Source organism: Vicia villosa, linkage group LG1, assembly GCF_029867415.1.
Source record: "Vicia villosa cultivar HV-30 ecotype Madison, WI linkage group LG1, Vvil1.0, whole genome shotgun sequence".
Taxonomy (NCBI): Eukaryota; Viridiplantae; Streptophyta; class Magnoliopsida; order Fabales; family Fabaceae; genus Vicia; species Vicia villosa.
This window is the reverse complement of record NC_081180.1, coordinates 29664611-29686045: the sequence shown is the minus strand read 5'-3', so window position 1 is coordinate 29686045 and position 21435 is coordinate 29664611. Positions and strand designations below refer to the sequence as shown.

The window sequence follows — 21435 nt, the reverse complement described above, 5'->3', positions numbered from 1 at the left end:
TGCAAATTTAAACAAATAATTCTCAGTTTCAAAATCTAATATGTAATTTTTTGAATCAAAGAGACTTGTATTAATTCAAAAAGCCATTATATACACGACGATCGCTAGGATCCAACTAGGGTTGGACATGATTTTTTGAACCGGCCCAAACTGACCAATCCATGAGGCCCGCACAGGTATGGTTCGGGTTGGTATGGTTTCCGGGTTAACGGATTAGCGGGTTAATTGTTGTTGGATTCACATTGGTTTTTGTGGTCAGTTTTGGATGGTTGAATTGAGCCCATCATAAACTAAAACCGACCGCCCCAATCACTTCTGGTTGATCATTAATTAAAATGGGTTGGGTTGAATTATTTAAAATCTCAATAAGATATATCTAAATCCTTATATATCATTGCTAATGAGAAACCCTAGCCGTCAGTTTTATCTTTCACCTTCAACTTTTTCTCTCGCTTCATTTTTCATCCTCGTTTTTCTTTTCTCTTCCTGCATCTTTGTTTCCGACTTTTCATTTCCTCTCACAATTGGTTATGAAACTAATCAAAGGTAAGCATTGAGATTATTTCATATTGTGTAATCTTTCTCTCCTATATTTTCTTTGTTAGATCTATATTTTGGTTAGATCTATATTTTCTATATGTTAAGTATATATTATGTTAATGTTCTAACTTCTTCTCTTCTTCTGTTGTATTTGGTTAAAGCTATATGTTGTTATTGTTTGAGAAGATAGATGGTTGAACAATGAGCTTGGAAGAATCAATTCTGTTGTAAACTTATCGTTTACGTTTCTTTCAATTTTTTGATGTATTTTGGAGTTTGATGTATCTTGTATTCTAGAAATAAAAAATTTGTCCAACTTTAATATTTTGGATGTTTTTTTGTTATTTTAATTAATATTTTAAAATTATTTTTTGATATTTTCTTATTCTCTGATCAGGCAGAGTAATAAAAAATTTAATTTGACGTCAAAACCAACAATTAGAAACAATGAGAAATTAACACTAGAAATAACTCATAATATTTTACTGAAAGATTGAGACAACAATGGAGAAAAAGTGATTTGTACTAAATGAAGAAAATCGGTCAAATCGATCCGTCAAAGCGCCAAACTGTGAACCTGTAAATCGACAAATATGTATCTTTAACCGGACGAAAAAGGAACAGTACATGTCAACCGATGGTTAGGCCAGTTTGGGGTTTTCGGTCTGAAAATTGAACCGACCCAACCGTTGTCCACCCCTAGATTCAGCCATCTAGAAATACAAAATGATATCAAAAAGAGAAACCACCCCTATACCATCAAATAAGCTATATATCTCCTAAGTTTCCCACTATACCAACCTCTATAAACTATCATATCGATTATATTTTCTATTACTTTATTTCAATTTATAGGATTGCCAAAACACTTTCTATTTCGATAGTTCCAGACACCATAAACCGTCTCAGCAACTGCTAGTTTAAGTAAAGTAGTTTTGCATCCTTTTCCTTTAGTATGATTGGTGAGCCAATGCAATTCTTCTTCCCATTCCTTAGACTATCTACAATAGTTTACATATTCAACACCTTTTTTTTTCACTTTTTACACTCCACATCATCTTCTCTCTCTTTCACCTAATAATTCAACATTCATTCAGCTTTTACTCACTACAATGGTTTGTGTTTATAAAATTCAACACCCTACCCCACCACTTTTATTTCATATTTTAATTTTCTTTTATGTTTTTGTGATTATATATTAATAACAATTGTCGATTGAAATTAAATTAAAATAATTAAGACTTAAATTTTTTATTTTTTATGTTTTTTCTAATTTAATAATTTATTTTTATAATTTTATATTCTTAATTCATTTTTTTATTTGCAAGTAATAAAGACGATATATAGAGATAGTCATTATTAAAACAAATAAAATTACAAAAAACTTAAAATACAATACAATACACTAAACACACCTAAAATGAAACACATAACTTAATTAGCACAATAGACTCAACTCACAAACAAGAATTTATTGGAGGCTAAATAGAAAAATAAGAGAGAAAAATAGATTTTTTTTTCTTTGTCCAAATCAAATGAACTAAGGCTCTATTTATATACACAAAAAATGATGAATTTTGGTGAAAATAAAAATTGATTTTCTATAAAATAATTGACTCCAAATAATTAAGGTAAGATAAAAATATAAACAATCACAACAATCAATAAGATTTTGCAAAGTATTATAAGTGGCCCCCACTCATTTCTCATTCAACATGTTGAATGTTTTCAACACAAATTAATCCATGTCACTTTCAACACCTCATTCAACCATCAATTGCAATTATTCAACTATTGAAACATATATTCAACACCCCATTGCAAGTGGTCTTAGGAGTATGTTTGACATGATCCAAACTAAAACCTTTTCCCATATCTCCTATAAAACTTTATAGTAAAAAAGGATGTGGTTAATGGTTTCCTCCACTTGGCAGAAACAACACTTCGTATTATCTTCCATGCCAAACATATGCATTTTATCCTTGGTAGCTAACCTCCCGTGACAAGCAAGTCATATTGTCATTAAGGCTTGAGGTGAGACTCTTTGATCTCAACCATTCAATTTCAAGTATATACTTTCATGCAAAATTTTCTCTTAGTGAGCATATGATTTCAATCAACCTACATACTTCTAATAATCTCCCATTGCTTCGAGATAACTATCATATTCCAAGAGTGTGTAGACTTAATTGGCATCTCCAATAATGCATATGCACTCATTTAACCCACATACTACATACCTTTCTCTAGACCATCAAACTCTTCTTTTTTATAAAGAAATGTACCAACCAGTTTCGATCCACATAGTGAACCGACTAATCTGATTTTGTGGTTCAGAGAAACGACTCGCTGACCAAACCTTATTTCCACCAAGAATCAAACTCAGATAATTCCCGAATATTTTGTCCTTAGTGGAAGCTCCTTTCTCACTATAGCCCAAGTATTTGGTTAATATTGGTTAATATGTGAGTTTTGTTAATAAACAAAACAAAACTCATTATTTTTAGATTTGAGTTTGCATAGTTACAATATTTACTAAATAAGAATTTATAATTGCAACAAAACATTTATGTAAAATATATAATTTTTGGTAAAACTATAAAAAAAATTAATAAATAATAAAAATTCTTAAATTGTTGAATAACATTAGTGATAATAATAAGGGTTTAATATACTTCACCCCCTGCCAATATAGCGAGTTTTGGTTTACGCCCCCTGAAGTTTTTTTTATTAAAGGCCCCTTATGAAATATAAATCCTGGATTTACCTAACCCTTTTACCACATTTGCTGATTGGACTTGACTTAATTGAATATGTGGCAAAAGGAGACTTGATGACTGTATATGATAATGGACTTTTACCATTTTATCCCACAATCACCTCTCCAACTTCCATCTCCACCATTACCAACTTCAATCTCACATTATTTCGCCGAGTTCATCAATGTCGCAATTCATCAAAGCTAAGAGGTCCAAAATCATTATGTTTTCATATGCAACCAAAATCAAATGGTCCTGCAAAAAGAAGACAGAAGTATTCTAAATATGAAGTTTTTGTTATTGGTTCTTTACAGTCGGTTCAAGTTCAAGTTCAAGTTTCCATCAAAACTCCATCAATGTTCATTCAATTACAAACACAAAAAGTTCATAAAAAGGAAGTGACTCGGCTCCTCAATCTGAAACTGCGACTTGATCTAGACCAAAGCAAACTGGTTTAGCATCATTGAACCAAACCGAACCTGCTGCAAGATAAATCCACTTCAGCCCCAGCTATATTGATCACACAATCCTGCATAAGTAAATAAAAGACCTGCAAACATCAAACAGTTTCATACATTCATTCATCAGACGGTTTCATCCAAAATCAAATTCCCTAACCTATTGAAGCTAATAGTTTCACAATTTATTAACCAATATCAATGTAAAGCTAACATCACAGCAATTTAGCATTTACAACTAATATAAACCTCCATTTATGCCATAAACTTGCAGCCATACAACAACAACAAACAGTGTGTTCCAACCTCATATCAGTGAAACTGTTTAAAATAAAATTCCCCCGTGGGTGTGTTTTGCATGCATCTAAAGCATTGAAAGCATTGAATTCAAGTTTAAAAGCTGTTGATGGTTATGAAGAGGTAAAATTTATATTTCAAAAGAGACTTTTCAAAATAATTTATTTCACAAATCACTATTTTTGCAAGCCAACGTGTTCCTTAATTGCTTAGTAATATGATGCAACAACTTGACTTAACTTTTTGCATCAAAGCAGGTGTGCATACTCATTTGGTTTGTTATTCAAATAAGAGTTTATATTTCTTCTTTGCTTTGAAACCTCCACCTTCTCTTATTTATTCATGCAAATCAACAGTTTCTTAAGCAAGAAAAATGAAAGAAGTATAACCATGTAAAATATTAGGACACAACAAACATACATATTTGCTGCATATTGTCAAATTAAGCAGACAAACTTTAATAGCTTATCTCCCTTCAATGATTCTTGTGATACCTGATTGTCTTTTTTCCCCTCATCTACCAATCTCTCTTTTTTTGTTTTGATAGACTGTGACTGATTTTTGACATCAGAATTATTATCATCTTTCAATTTTTTCTTGCTGTTGTGGTTATGGTGGTGGTGTCCATGCCCCCACGAATTAGCTCCTCCAGAGTTTTCTTCAACATACCTCACTAGCTTTTCCACAAGAAGAGTACAATTCCAGCTGCAAGAACCAGAAAACATAATAAGAAAGAGTGACTCTTCCATCTAAGTAATACCAATTTCTAAATATAAAAAACTGACGAGAAAAATCTATAGTAATGTTGAAAATATTGGTCATGACGACACCATAGTGGATTGTGGTGGCATTACAACCGAATCGTCATGGCCAATTTGTGAAGGACGGTGGTTTCATGACGTTTTATGGTGGATATGCCGGCTTAAAATGGCAGATTTTTGACTTTCCGCTAATTGCAATTAATAACACTGATTTAGAAATGAAAGAGATCAATCACAACCACAGAAAATGTATAAGTACTTCCTTTCTTGGATGCTAAAGTTATTAATTACCTAAATGAAGACAAGATAAATATAAACTTATTCCATGCAATTTGTCAGTGGAAGAAAAGGAAGCCAATAATTCAAAATATATGTATATGAGTAATGGATTCAAGTACTCAAATATTATCTCTTTGTTTTTCGTTTATTGCACTTAAGAAATTATGAAATATGACTATATGAGTAATGTTGCTTGCTATAAAAAAAAGAACTTGGTATACTGGAAATTTTAAAAGAAGGAATATATAATTCTAAAAGCACTTAAGACACAGGGAAGAAAGTAACAAAGAAACATCCAAAAGAACTCATAGCAACGTTTATAGATCCGTAAGCGCGAATAGTGTACAGATGCTGGTTTGTTTAACTCTTTGGCAAGTTCAAGCTGCTGCCTTAACACTTCCACCACCACCACCATTACCAACTTCAATCTCACCTTCAATCTCACTTTAAATTAGTGATTTGGGAGGAAGCTGTTGAAAATGAGATGCAAGAAACAAAATGGTTTTAACCAAAAAGAACAGTAATGGCGGCGAATGAAGACGGAGGAGAAGAAACAATTTTGTGTTTTTTCTTTTTTTTTCAAAATCACCAATGTTGAGTTTCATGTTTTTTTTAATTAATTAATTAAATAGTTATTTTATTGCCACCTAAGTCAACAATGGGTTTATATTAGGGGTGGCAAAACGGGCCGTGGCCCGCCGGGCCAGCCCGCCACCCGCCAAATAATGGCGGGTTGGGTAGGGATTTTAGGCCCGCCGCTCGCCAAAGCTCGCCCCGCAAAAACCCGCCGCCCGCCATACCCGCCCCGCCAAAGTCCGCCGCCCGCCAAAACCCGCCTCTCCTCCAAAACTCACTCTTTTTTAGTTAATTCTAGTAATTTTAATTCTTGATGGTTTATTTTATACATTTATTTATAAATATATGTAATATTTTTTTAAGTAAATTTGTTAAAAAGTTGCTTTTATAAAAAATTGTTTTAAAAAATAAGTGAAAAGTTTAATTAAAAGGTAAAAAAGCCTATTAATCTATTAAAAAAATATAAATAAAAATAGGAGGGTAAGTCCGCCGCCCGCCAACCCGCCATCTTGGCGGGGCGGGCATGACTTTTATGCCCATTTTACTTGGCGGGCATGCCCGTCCCGCTCGTTTTTTGGCGGGCATAAGACGGGGCGGGCAGCGGGCGGCCCGTTTTGCCACCCCTAGTTTATATGACATTGCCCAGTCAGCAAGTGTGGTAAGAAGGAGTGGTAAATCTATGTTTTGGGTTTTATAAGGGGCGTTTGGTAAAAAAAAACCTTCAAGGGGGCCAAACCGAATCTCGCTATATTGGCAGGGGGTGAAGTATATTAAACCCTAATAATAATTTATAAAAATAATTAATATTACATTTAAACTTGTTAAAATTAGGCGGAGATTAAAGTGAATGTGAAAGATGAGCACATTGGTTGATATAAAATAAATTTGTTTACAGTAAGATAATTAACATTATTGTATTATTATAGTATAATAAATTTAAGTGTTTTTATTTATTTATTTATTTATTTATATAGAAAGAGTAAAAGAAGGAGAAGTAGGTTAATTGATTTTAACAAATTGATTAAAAATTTGGTAAATTAAAAGCAAACAATGTTTAAATTGGAACAAAAAATGAAAGAGTAAACAAGAGAAAAAATTTGGCATAAATATAATTTTATTTGTATTTTTAAAGTAAGTTTATTTTCACATTTCTTTTTAAAATGCTAATACCTATAAACAATTCTATTCGTCTCATTTTAAAATAATAATTGATTGTGTTAATTTAAGTAATAAAATATTATTTATTAAAGTAATGTATTAATAATTAGGAAAATATTAAGTTATTTATATTTTATTAACTTTCCTAAATATTTTATTATAATATTATTAATAGTTAGAAAAAAATATTTTATAAAATTAATAAAGTATACTATTTATGTTACTTTATAATTTATTAAATTTACTAAATATTTTATTAAAATATTAGTAATAGTTAGGAAAAATATTTTATAAAATTATTAAATTACCAATAATTTTCTTGAATATTTTATTTTATTATAAAAGAAAAAATAATTCAAAATAAAAGAATATAAAAAAGACACAGACAACAAAGTTAATAATTTAAAATATGTTTACATTCCTTAAAAAACTTGGTATAAATTAATTATTCAATTGTTTTTAAAATCAATTAGAAAAAATAAAAAAAGCGGTGGTAGCTATGACCGACTCTTCACTCGATAACAAATGGCCAAATTTAAAGTAAAGGGTGAGAATTAATTAGAAGAAAAATAAAATCACACGCAATTGGAAGAAAATAAAGAGCTTCAAGTAGACAAGTAAAGATCAAGCCTCTCATTCATTTTTTTATCCACCATCTTCTTGAAATCAGAAGCAAGAATCAATGCAAGTTTTCTTAACTTAGACTTTGATCTTAAGGTATTTGAACATGTGATGATGGTTGTGCAAAATGTATGTGGATTTTAACATGATAAATGAGTTGTAATCATGTTTTTCTATATGATTAGTGCCAAGAACATACTTATGATTGCTAGGAAGGATTAGGTTTGAGCAGAATTTAAAAGTTGGAAAAAAATCTGGTGAAGAACTACCTATATTGGGAGTTTTAGATGCGTTTTGAACCTATTATGGTCGTACTGAATACTATGTTTATGTTGTATCACTCTTTGGTTTTTGTAATGAAAGGAAACCAACACATAAAATTTAATGATTGGGTCAGCTACGGCCGTAATGAATACTACAGTCAAGCTATAATACTTTTTGGATGTTGTATAAGAGGATAATCACTTATGAATGACACACATGGGGCGGTCGTATTTGATACTACAACCAGGTTATAATATCCCCAATAAGATGAAGGAATTTTTTTTTTTCATGTCTAAAATCTAACTACATGCGAGCAATGACCTTAAGCATAGTAAAATAAAGATTAAGAGGGAATGCTAATTGGAAATTGCTCAAAACCAATTATTATAAAGCTAATAGTGAATCCCTTCTTGGGCGTATGTTATTTAAGGAACGCATTAAGAAAAGACTTAAATGGTTATATAACCTTCCATTGTGCTAGTTCTGGTAATGCGTCTTGGAATGATAATGGTATTGTGAACTCCATTGTGAAGTGTTGTTTATTATCACGACTTATTACACATAAGTGTGGTAAGGATAATAAGATGCATGTAGAAGTCAAGCATGTCTTAACGCATGATCCAGACTGTATATTTTGTTGCAGAATTGGAGTATCATAGAGTTATAGTAAGATGTTGATAATCCGAATACTATGCTCGAATGTAGGGGACCGTTGTGGTCATAATCTGTGAGTTATATAAAAGTATATGGTAAGCATGACATTTCTATAATACGTGAGATATATAATTTATCCCAATAATGAATATAAAGTTGTTGATTATCTCATAAACTTCTCTGAAATAAGAAAGTCAGATAACTTTGTTAGATTCGTGTATTATTGGTTTGTTGAAATTAGAGGGAGTTTTGGTAATTAAAAAGTATTCCCACTAAGATTATATCTCATCCCACGTTGTCTATGTCTTTTACAAATACATAGGTAACGAGAAAGAGTAAGGAAAAAGTTGTTTGAAAATGGATTACTACATACTATCTAATTAGTTTTATTTTCTATTGTACCCTAATATGTTTTTTGTGTGCTAGTCTCTTTTATTTTTATATTATTTTGATTAATCCAATACAAATGTTAATGTCATAAGTTATTATTCTAAATTCTTAAAAGATTAGGGTAGTATAATCAGGGATGGTAAAGTGGATGATCCGTCCCGTTTAAACGGTAAAGTGGATGATTCGTCCCGTTTAGACCTATCCATTTAAATCTGTTCAAAAACGAAGTGGAGTGGGATGACCAACTTAATCGTCTAAACTCAAAATTCAAATCCGTCCCGTGAGTTGGCAAAACGACTCGTTAGGCTCTTAATTGTACTTTTAACTTTTAATAAATAAATAAATAACTCGGTATAAATCAATTATTTATTATTTAATTGTTTTAAAGATCAAGAAATAAAAAGGCGGCTGCAGCTACGACCGACTCTTTCACTTGTCATCGAAGTTCCGAAGTTGAAGTAAAGGGCGAGAATTAATTCACTACTCCACAATCCAACTCAGCCTTGCATGCACACCAGCTCGTTGTTTCAGAATTGAAAAAAACCCGTGCGTGCGTGAAACCCAACGGTGAAAGCTTTAACGCTGCAACACCCACTCCCATTCTCAATCCCTAATCGCTTCCTCTTCCACTTCACTTCAAGGTACAGATTCCTCATTCACCATCTTCATCTTCTCTCCATTTTTTCTCTATTCAATACCCTCTTTTCATTTTCAATTTCAATTTCAATTTCTTGTTCATATTCAATCATCATAGCGTTTTCTTGGTTCGGTTTTCGTATCTTGTTCGGTGAATAGTAATCGGATTGTTGCTGTTTATTCATCATCGCTGCTTTCGTAACTAGGTTTTGATTATATACTGTTGTGTCTTTAAGCAATTTTTGTAATTTGTAATCACTTTACGAGAAATTGAAATTAGGTTCGCGAATTTGTTTCACTTTTCACAGGCTTGTATTGGATTGTGTTCACATAATCATGCATGTTTTGATTCTTGATCATTTTGTGAACAAAAGGGGACATTTTTGAACTGTTTTGATCAAGTAGTATTTTTTTTTTTTTTTGGATGGTATTTTTTTAGGGCATATATTAGTCTTAAGAAAAACTGGAAAGTGCAAACTGATATTAACGTACTTTACTTTCTTCAATCTTCAATCTTCAATAAAGATACAATTACAAAATGCTATGTACTTGTATTTGGGTTTTATTTATTTATTTATTTATTATTGGGATAGGAATGTTCTTGATGCCTTTCATTTTGGATGCGAGAAAGTGTAGCTGATAGTTTAGCTGTGTTTTGATTTTTTCCTAGTTTCATTCCTATGCCTTCATTTTCGGTTGTAAGAGTTAAGTCCCGTGCGGTTTTCTTCTTCATTTTTATATGGGTGCGATTGACTGGACTACAAATTGTGGCTACATGCTACCATGCAATGAAAAGCTTCTAAATTTCATTATGGGTTTTACTTCCCTATTTCATGTATTATTTCTGAAATCAAAATTTTATGAATTTTGAATGTGCGCTTTTTTGGGTCAGGAACCCTACAAGTTTTGTGAAATAATCAATCTTAATCACAAATGGGCTGCTTGTGCAGTTGCTTTGCTGTTTGAGAAGTCACTGCCTTAAATTTTGTTACGCCAGCTAAAATACTTAAAAGTTGTCTGTTTAAACATATATATAATTGCATTGGATGATCTTTATCACATATTGCATTGCTGATGATAATATGATATCAGTATAAACATAAGCAGTTATTACTTATTAGTGCATGTGTAAGGGTTTATGCTTATGCACAATAGAAGAGGATTATAAAAAATATGAGTTCCTAAGTAGGTGCTTATCACATATATGCTTATGCACAAATTTGTAGGGAATTGTTACCAGAGTGAATATTGTTCTATTTTACTCATGTTATCAAGTTTCAAGTTGTGCTTTAGCTTCAGTTTATTGGGATTGGTTGGAGATTTCAAATTGTCATGATATCTATCATCTGCCATGGTGATAAGTTGGTGCAGGAACTCTAATGTTAATCCCTTATAGGATGGGCTTCAGACACATCATCTTATAAGCATATGCTTTTTGAAGAGGATATACGCTACACATGAAATGGTATCGATGGCTTGTTTTCCTAACTGCATGTGGGGATAAGCTTGTCTTTCCAAACCATCAGGGTTGATGTAAGAGTTTGAGTCTCATACTGACTGGGTGTGCAGCACAACTCCCATCAATGGTACTCTTCCCTCTTACCAGGTTGCTTGTAGAAGTGGGTTCATCACTATAGGAGTTCCATCAAGGCAGAATGAATCTTGCCTACATGTAGGACAGTTGGAGTTGTCTTTTAATTCATTATGTACTTTTCTGCAAGGGTTTGATGATTGCGGAAATCATGTGAACTTCCAAAATTTCATATTGTTGTTCATAAAATCCATTTTGCATTAATTGATCTTTACATGCGAAGAGGCTTTTATACTTCTATTAAGTTGGGAGTTTAGCATGTAAGCTGTAATATTGTGTTCATGTGATTTTTTTCAAATATTCTTTCTTTTCATATTGTTTATTTAGTTTCACGTGGTTTGTTCCATAAACACCTTGTGTCATGGAAACAACAGAAATACCAGCAAAATACTAGTAGTTTCTGACGCCTTTTCATTTTATAGTGTATTGTGCGGTCTGTGGAGAATGGGAAGCAACAACGTTGAGAAGATCCCTAGCAATAACAGCACTGGAAGTTCAGAAACCACTATTGAGATAAAGCTCAAAACACTGGATTCACAAACTTATTCCCTCAAAGTTGATAAACAGGTGATTCTTTGACTACTCTAAAACTTTCTTTTCTTTTTCTTATAAAATTTCTTCAGTGTAACACTTCTATTTTATTTCACGTAATCTTACTTCTTGCTCTTCCTTTAATTTAAAACATATAGTTAGAATACATATCTAGTTGTGCTTTGGAGTAATTTAGAATATCTTAGATTATCTCAATAGGTAACTAGAATCGCAAACTCCTATGGATTTAAGAGGTAACTCGAGTGTTTGACAACCATAACTCTAATACCGTAAACTCCAATGAATTTAAGAGGTAACTCGAGAGTTTGACAACCATGACTATAGTACAATTTGTTTTCCATCCATCTTGAAAGGTGCTTGATACCTTCGGTTGTGGCAATGTCCACATCAATGGTGGAAAGCTGCAAAGTGCTCTGCGGCCAACTTCTTGATGAAATCCATCGAGTTTTCCAAAGCTGACACTTATTTCTCATATACTCTAAGACAACTTTATTTAATTATTGCTGGTTGGTTGTCATAACTCCTCAAAACTGCTATCTTGATCATTGAGCTGGCATCTTTCTATTACTTATCTGAACTGTTGATTGTCCCTCTAACTATTTCTCCTGTTCTGCAGATGCCAGTCCCTGCTCTGAAAGAACAGATTGCTTCTGTAACTGGAGTGATATCAGAACAGCAGCGCTTAATTTGTCAAGGGAAAGTTCTCAAGGATGATCAACTATTGTCTGCCTACCGTATCCTTTATCTTTCTATTTTGTGTTCAACAACTTCAAAAAGGGGGCCAATGTGCATTTTATTGGCAGTTGATTGACAAGAGTGCCAGGTTTCTTATTTGATATAGTTATGAGAAAAGATTTTGATTTTCAAATGGTGCCATTGTGCAATACAGCCTGAAGGCGTTTCCTTTATATGTAGTTGATTTTTCCTTTTGTGGTTCCCTTTGCTTGTCTAGCAGGTTGCCAATCATTAACTTCGCCTGTCACCAAACATTAGGAGTTTGAGATTTTGGGGCGGAAAGGTCCAGTAAAAGAACAGATTGGTAGAGTGGGCATGGTAGTCATAATAGTGGAATATTTATAGCAAAATGACTTTGTGTTCGTGCCAAAGTTTTTGCACCTTTACAAAAAGTACTTTGAAGTAAAATTTACTATCAAGTACATTGATATTGAATATCAATATTGAATAAATATGTTACAAAACAACAAAGCATGCTTGTTTATGACTTAGATTTGTGATAGACCTTTTATTTACACTCAATCAATTCAAAACCTATGATTTGTTGTGTCGCCATTCTAGTTTTAATTTGTATTATTCATATAATATTTTTTCTTCTATTCGGGTTTCTTCCCTAACGCAAGTAGACGTTGAAGATGGTCACACATTGCATCTGGTTGTGAGGCAACCTGATCTGCCACCTCCAGGAAGTCTGCCCAATCATGCAGGTTTGATGCAATTTTGTATATCATCTTTGCTATTGTAATGACTATGAATCCTGTTCTTATTTATTTGGATTTATAGCGTGGTTCTGTTTTCATTGTTTTGTGATTGTTTTGATAATTTCTTTCTATGTAAAAGAGTTGGTAAAATATGAAAATTACCAAGGTCTTCATCATTGAGCCATACCTTACTAGTAGGCAAACTGTCTTCTAAGAAGGTTATTCTTAGTTTAAAGCTATTAATGTTTCTATCTCACATATTAAAGCATCCCAATGGGAAGAAAAATGAGTTGCATTTGACTTGCTGATGAATTAGACTTTGGATTTTAAATATCATTACTCATGCTTGAAGAATTAGTTAAGATATTAAGTAATCAGAGCATCAGAGTGTATACTGATCAGGTGCACTTGCAAGAATTAGAATGAATAATTTGTTCGATACCACAGTTTGTGCTGGAAAAGGAAAGGAATCAGAGCATAAACAAATGATTTGGAATGGAGGGAGTACAATCGTAGATCTTATCAGTCTAAGAATTAACTTGCGAGTTTAACAATCATGCATGCTTCTGTCTTAGTTTTGGGGCTTGTCATCACTCAATGCTATCGGGGATTGAAAGCTTAAGATATGACTTGAACAATGGTTATAACTTATAAGTGGAGGACAATCCCAAAAGCTAACTCTTGGCAAGAGCTAGCTTTCGGGATTGAGTTAGGCTCAAATCCAAATTCTGAAGTGTCTCTTCATAAGTTTATTTTAGGGGTGGGGTGCAGAACAGATTCATTGTAGATCTTGTTTTGTTTATGCTTTAACGCCATGCGCAGCAAATGAAAATGTTACTATAATACACCGATAGGTATTTACTGCTTGCTAATCATCCATTTTACAGTGACTGAGCCAAATTCAAGCACAAGCCATAGTCACGGTACTCAAATCGCTCCAGGTGTATTCATTGAAACTTTTAATGTTCCTGTTCACGGCGAGGGAGTTCCACCTGAAATAAATAGGGTATATTTTAAATTGAAAGAAAAAGAGGTACACCTGTGGGTTTTTTTTTGCATGTTTTTGTTTATTTTTTATGTTATTCTGCAGATTGTTTCCGCTGTTCTTGGCTCTATCGCTGGACTTCCAAATTTCGCAAGTGGTGGTGAAGGGGTTATTGTCAGGGTGAGTTCAACCTTTCATATGTTTATTGATTTGTAGTGTTGCATTTTGACAAATTTAATTGTAGCCACCCACCAAAAAACACTGAGAGGAAATGTGCGAATATATAATATTCTCATTCTGTATGTTCCTTGAGTATTAAAGGGAAGAGGAAAAGAAAGACATTATGAGGACTCAGTCTGAAATTACAATAGGAACTAGAATTTATTAGAACGGAGTTAAGGCAGGATTCTCTTAATTACGAAATGAACTGCTGTACTGAGGGTCTACATCCTCCCAAAATGTCAGACTTCCCTCTTAACCTCTTCTCTTATTTATAGGAAACATGTCTTCTTTCTCTAATTACCCACTAGTTAACTCTAGCAAACTTGGTGTAATGTGGTTTTTATTTTCACTGATGTACTGGTTGTACTTTCCCCTTTTGCACTTCTTGTCCTTGTGACTCAGTGAGTCTTAGCAATTTAATAAAAAAACATTCTTTGCCTTCGCTATAAAAAAATTAACTCTCAACAAATTAACTCCTATCTCATCAACTAACATATGCATATCAATCTATTGATAGGAACTGGAACTTTATTAGAGCGAAAGAAGGGAGGATTCCCTTGTTTATAGAATGAATTGCAGAACTTTTGGAGGTTGCTTGTAATTAGCTCTAACAAACTAACTCCAATCCCATCAACTAACATATACCTATCAATCTATTGATTAGAATTGGAATCTCATTAGAGCAAAACTAGGAGAGGATTCCGTTGTTTAATGTACTGCAGAAGTTTTAGAGTCTACAACCACCCAAAAATTCTTTCAAATAAAAAAAATCCCACTCTCTTGATCTCGCCTTTTAATATATGTGACGAGCCTAGTTTCTCTAATTACCCATTAATTAACTCTAATAAACTAACTCAGATTCTCTCAACTATATGTATCTGATGAGGGAAAAATGAAGTTAAACAAACAGAAAGAAGATAAGATATTACAGTTTCAAGCAGTCATGTAAATTCAGGAGATGCAATAACTTGATATGTGTAGAATTGGAGAGCGAGACTGCAATGGTGTGTTTTGTTTTGTTTCTTTTCTTGTCTTATTTAAGGATGGTTTTATCCTTTTATTAAACATAAAAGTGTTCTGGTCAAGGTTGTCTGAATCGAAAGAGGATAGTAAGATCGAAAAATCGTAAATCGCAACCAAAATCGATGGATTCTACTGAAATCGTTTTGTTGAATCAAAAGGGGAAATCAAGATTGCATAATCGAAAATCGCAACCAAAATCAATGGATTCAACTCATAATAGTAAACATATATATAAGTACTCAAAGTTTAAATATAAAACAACCAAGTCTCAATTCTTAAATATGAAAGTACTCAAAAGTTAAAAATCATAAAACAAACATAAAACAACCAAGTCTCAAATCTTAAATATAAAACAAAATACTTAAAGCCTAGATGCTAAATTAAATTACTAATGCACCATCTACTTGGATCATCTCCCATAATATCAACATTGTCATCTTCATTAATCTCATCATCTCCACCACTACCACCGCCACCGCCACCATCATCATCACCACCAATACTTAAGACCGGGTCACAAAACTGAAACGGGTCGTCTTTACCCATTCTAAAATTACTCTAAAAAACGGTGGAATCCATATGAGATCGCGGATTTTGCTGCAATTTAGCGATTTTGTGCGATTTTATTGGGGATTTTGCTCTGAATTAGGATTCTACTCACGATTCAGATCGTTTAGGGTGAGCTAAATCGCAATATCCATGGATTTCACAATTCTGATCGCGATTCTGACAACAATGCATAAAACAACCAAGTCTCAAATCTTAATATAAAACAAAATACTTAAAGCCTAGATGCTAAATCATTATGAGATCGCGGATTTTGCTGCAATTTAGCGATTTTGTGTGATTTTGCTCTGAATTAGGATTCTACTCACGATTCAGATCGTTTAGGGTGATCAAAATCGCAAAATCCATGGATTTCACAATTCTGATCGCGATTCTGACAACAATGCATAAAACAACCAAGTCTCAAATCTTAATATAAAACAAAATACTTAAAGCCTAGATGCTAAATTAGATCACTAATGCGCCATCTACTTGGATCATCTCCCATAATGTCAACATTGTCATCTTCATTAATCTCATCATCACCACCACTACCACCACCACCACCATCATCATCGTCATCACCACCAATTCTTAAAATCGGGTCACAAAACTGAAACGGGTCGTCTTTACCCATTCAAAAATTATTCAATAATAAAAAATAATCGGTGGAATCCATATGAGATCGCGCTTTTGCTGCGATTTTATTGGGATTTTTCTCTGAATTAGGATTCTGCTCACTATTCAGATCGTTTAGGGATCGCAAAATCCATGGGTTTCACGATTCTGATCGTGATTCTGACAAGAATGGTTCTGGTGATGTGTTTATTTATTTTATTTTATTTATTTATTTATTCATCTGGCAAATCTTTGACATTACATCTTGTCTGTACATGATTGGATAAAGGAGCATGATTCCCAAGGCCTTGGAAGAACTTCAGATTCTAGTGGAGTATCAGACCCGGACCGTCCCTTACCTGATCAAACTGGTTTACGTAGTTTGTCGGATAGATTACGGAATACTTTTGGATTTCCGGCATCAGTCTCTCTAGGGTCTTCGCAGCCTCCTGTATGATGCTCCAAGTTTCATCTCTACATAATTCAGATACATATTTTTTTAGATTTGATATTTGACTTTCTGTTGGAATTAAACATTTTAATCATTAATATCTTGTTTTTTAGGTCATTCCTGACTCTTTGACAACTTTGTCCCAGTATCTAAGTCATATGAGCCATGAATTTGATACAATTGGTAAGCAAACCATTTTGAACTTTATAGTTATCATCATTAGATAGCTCCTGCTGCATTCTTGTTATTTGAGAATGATGAAACATATTTTATTGGCAGTCAGAGAAGGGGAGAATAATGCCCAAGCAGCTGAGGCTCATAGTAATGATGAAGTGGGATCTGTTACTTCACGTTTGGGTTCAACACCGGAAAATCTTTCATCACCCGCATCCTTGGCAGAAGTCTTGCGTTCTACCAGACGAATGATCACTGAACAAGCTGGGGAGTGCATACTTGTGTGTTCTATCTTCTCATATTTTTATCTGTATATAAGCTGACCCCCTAACAATTCAATAAAAGACTCCCCCTTTATTTTTCGTTTTTCCTTTCTCCATAATTTGAACTTGAGTAATCTCTTCACTAATGTTAAAGGTAGAAATTTATTGAGTTCATTACATATTTCCACAGCAACTGGCAAGACAACTGGAGAATCAAACAGATGTAACTGATGCCCAATTGCGATCAACTGCCCAATCTAGGGCTTTGGCGACTGGAGTATTGTTTTATAACCTTGGTGCGTTTTTACTTGAGCTTGGTCGAACAACCATGACAGTGCGTATGGGTCAAACACCGGTAGGCTTGGTTATCCATCCTTGTGATATTTTATTTGGTACTGCATCTGTTTATACTACTTACTAATATTGTGACTTTTGTGCAGTCTGAAGCTATAGTTAATGGTGGACCCGCAGTTTTTATATCACCTACTGGTCCTAATCATATCATGGTTCAGGTTGCACTTGTCCTTCGTCTTGCATGTCATGAAACTATCATACTTTTGCTTATTGAAATGCATGTTTCCAGCCTCTTCCTTTTCAACCTGGAGCAAGCTTTGGTGCTGTCCCTGTAGGAGCTGCACAGTCTGACTCAACTTTAGGTAGTGGACTTGGCTCAAGTTTTTTCCCAAGACGTATCGATATACAGATAAGACGAGGTAAATCATTTATTTATTTATCTATTTGTGTTATGCAGCCTGTGTTTCTGTGTAATGCTTACGTCCTGCAAACTTTATTGTTAATATTAGGCACTTCAACAACCACACCGAATGCCAATCAAGAAGAGCGCGGGGATACTCAACCTACTTCAGTTCAAAGAAATCCAGCTGAAAGTTCTGCTAATCAAGCAAGCGCTAGGCGATCAGATGCATCTATTGCTGGAGAGTCAGGAATAAGGATAGTGCCGATTAGAACCATGGTTGCAACAGTACCTGGTCCCTTGAGCCGTCCTTCAGAATCATCTGCTACTTCTACAGGGCTTTACCATCCAATTATTGGGAGATTTCAACGTGTAACTACAGGACATGCAAATAGTGAACCGGGATCTCAATCAGCAAGTCAGCATCATGCTGCACAACATTCAACTCCTGAATCCATATTGCCAAGGCAAAGCGCTGAAGACTCTGCAAGGAATGGTAACTAGACATAATGAGCAATTAACATTTCACAAAGATAACTGCTTCCTAGTACTAGAAGTTTCCTAATTTGATATTTCTTTTCTTTTTCTCATCACTGATATTGAAGATGTGGTTCTATTCAATTTGGTATTGCAATTTTCTACTTTTGGCTCATGTTTGACTTATTAGAATATGTAAAATATTTACACAGCTTTGTATTTTTCTACTCATTTTTGTTTCTTCCTCAAAAGGTTGCTTGTATATTCCTTCATTTTGTGGTCACTCAATAGGTTGTTCGCGTAGCCCATCATCACTGTGCGCACTGAGTAACTGCTGACTAAAGCTTATTGTTATGTAATTTGATGATCTACAAACGTATGTGATACATAGGTTAAATAAAAATATCTTATGGGCTTAAATAAGTTTGTTATTGGATTTCTGTAGGTACCTCGTCAACTCCAAACACGAGACAAGAGCTATCTAGTTCACGTGTTGTAAATATCAATATTCTGTCAGCTGGTGGACCCCAAAACAATCAAGAGTCTGATAGACAGATACCAAGCAATGTAATTCAGTTTTTAAGAACACTCTTTCCTGGTGGAGAAATTCACGTGGAGGATTCAAGCTTACAAGGAGTAAATGCGGGTTCCGCCGCAGTTCATGCTGCAACATCAACAGCTGCTCCCCAAGTCCCTACGGCTGAACCCCATGTCAGTGATGAAGGAGTATTTTTGTCAAATGTACTCCGTGAGATCATGCCGATCATATCCCAACAAATAGGATCTGAAATAAATTCTTCTGATGATCAAATGGCTCAAGATTCGTCGACCCAGGTTAGCACGCCTCATTATTGTTTGTTTTATTGTGATCAATTTTTTTCATGGAAACTTCAACTGCTGATACCCTTCTCTTCAACCACCCTAATAACTACTGGATTCTGATGCGTACTAGGGACTTCCCACTAGTTGAAGGTGGGGAATTCCAAAATAAAATTCCTTGGTTCAAACCCTTAGGTCTTCTTTGCTCCCAGGTTACTGAGCAGCTATATAATGTAACAAAAACAAATAGGTGCAATTGTACAGGAGGACTTTATCTTTTTCTGTGAAAATGGAATATTATAATCACCCTCGTCTGAAAAAGAAAAGAAACTGACTAGCAGGTATATATGTAGGTTGAAACTAACGCTGGGACATCACGGAGGCACAGAGGTTCTGAACCAAGCGCTCCAGATCCAAAACGCCAAAAGGTTTATCTTCTACTTTTGAGTTTGTAAACTGATGTTCTATGTTACATTACATCTGTGTGGCATCATGATTGTTAATATTAATTGCTATAACAATAACAACTAGAGTCCTTTATAATGGGTTAGATACATGAATGAAATGGTACCTTGTAGGGATCCTATCTTGGGCTATCTCTAGTCCAACAGTTATTATCAAGCTATTTTGACTGGGTTTCTATCGATTTTTGTTGCACATGTCCAAATCATCCAAACCATATTAATATGATTGTACCACTTTTCCCTCTATGTCGCTCCAAATTTCTTTTTAATACATATTTATGAAGTTAATGTGCTCAAACCCATAAAATACGCAAAGGTTCTAATATTTGGGTTGTAAAACACACTTTGATTGTCCTTGCAGAATGTTGTGATTGTAAAACTTGGGCAGGCAAAATAAAATAGTTTGGGTTTAATGATAAATAATTTTATTTGCTTATAATTTTAAGTAGCATCGATTTTGAATAGTGTTAAATTACTGGGTCCGTGATGGGAGTATTGAAAAACTTGTCTAGAAGGTGGATTTGGTTGATACTCCATGAGGAAGACTTCATTTCCCTTTTTTAATTGCTGTTATTATTTCTCTAAAAGTGCCTAATGTGTTTTGAATGTTCTTAATTATTGTTACAACTTTTGAACGATGATGTAACTTCTTGATGCAGATGGAATGATGGTAATTGTAAACAAAATATGCTCATGGAAGGTTGTGGTCATAAGAGTCAGACTTCAGGGTGATTGGTTCTCTTGATATCAACTTGGTATTTTGCGCATCTTTAGGTATATATGGCAAGCATGATTTAACATTCAGCTGTAGACAGTTTATAAGAACTGTGATATTGCTGTACAATATTGGAATTAGAATTGGAATTGGAATGAATCTTTTCTTATGTGACTTTGTTTATGCTTGGAAGTGATTATAGAATCATGTTTACCATCGGTTAGAATTGAGGTGACATCATATAAATTTCATTGGTTTCTTTTAAACCATTAAATTATTTTCTTTGGTTTCAATTTTTTATCGTACAAATTCCATGTTGCAAAGGTAACAACATCTGTGTACAAAACAAAGGTTGAAGTATCTATTTAGCCTGCCTATGAGTGACACATTATCTACGGTCTTCAGCTTAGTAAGCCACCACGTTTTCCTAAACGTCATACTAAACATGATATGGAACTGAACTATATAAACCAGTGTGTTAGAATAATTCAAATTCCCTAGAGAATTCTATATTCTTTCATTTGAATTCGTTTGCTATAATATCTTAAATCTGTTATTCAATTAAACACTATTTGTAGATTGTTCCATGCTTCTAGAGTATTCGAAAGGTATAACTGAGATATTCCTTTAACACATTGATCATATCTTTTGGCTAACTTGAGTTTTCCTTCAATTATTTCAACTACAACTGAGGTGAATCACAAAATTCTTAGCTCAAATATAGTGTTGTCATGTCTCTAATGCTCAAGCCGCACCACCTAATTTCTTTAAGAAATAAGTGAATGGATGTCCTTTCTACATTAAAACAATGCCAATGCACATCACTTTCAACTTAAAATATATTGGCAACGAGAAACTAGCTTACAATTTCTCTTTTAGTTGTGGGAGTGGGAGTATATCCTCTTATTCTTCTACCACTCATGTCCAACACTTATTTTACCTAAAAAAAAAGGTCCAGCACTATAGTTAGTCGGCTTATCAATATGGTGAAGTTATAACACTGAAATCCTTC

At 33.7% G+C, this 21435-nt stretch overlaps 1 protein-coding gene across 4 annotated transcripts; it reads left to right on the top strand.

Annotated features, from left to right (window-relative positions):
* Positions 1-9178: 9178 nt before the first annotated feature.
* Positions 9179-20700, top strand: LOC131632956 (ubiquitin-like domain-containing protein CIP73). Of its 4 annotated transcripts, none has more exons than XM_058903680.1 (17): positions 9179-9398; positions 10790-10979; positions 11407-11551; positions 12153-12270; positions 12898-12978; positions 13860-13978; positions 14063-14137; positions 16656-16817; positions 16931-17000; positions 17097-17272; positions 17445-17609; positions 17695-17766; positions 17838-17967; positions 18058-18444; positions 18871-19259; positions 19598-19672; positions 20368-20700. In XM_058903680.1, exons 3-17 carry the CDS (start codon positions 11429-11431, stop codon positions 20374-20376), a joined length of 2151 nt encoding a protein of 716 aa, XP_058759663.1. In that variant the 5' UTR covers positions 9179-9398; positions 10790-10979; positions 11407-11428; the 3' UTR covers positions 20377-20700. The 4 variants fall into 4 exon arrangements, with proteins under 4 accessions (XP_058759663.1, XP_058759656.1, XP_058759659.1 ...); XM_058903673.1 differs by having other exon boundaries at positions 10765-10979; XM_058903676.1 differs by having other exon boundaries at positions 10756-10979.
* Positions 20701-21435: the final 735 nt, after the last annotated feature.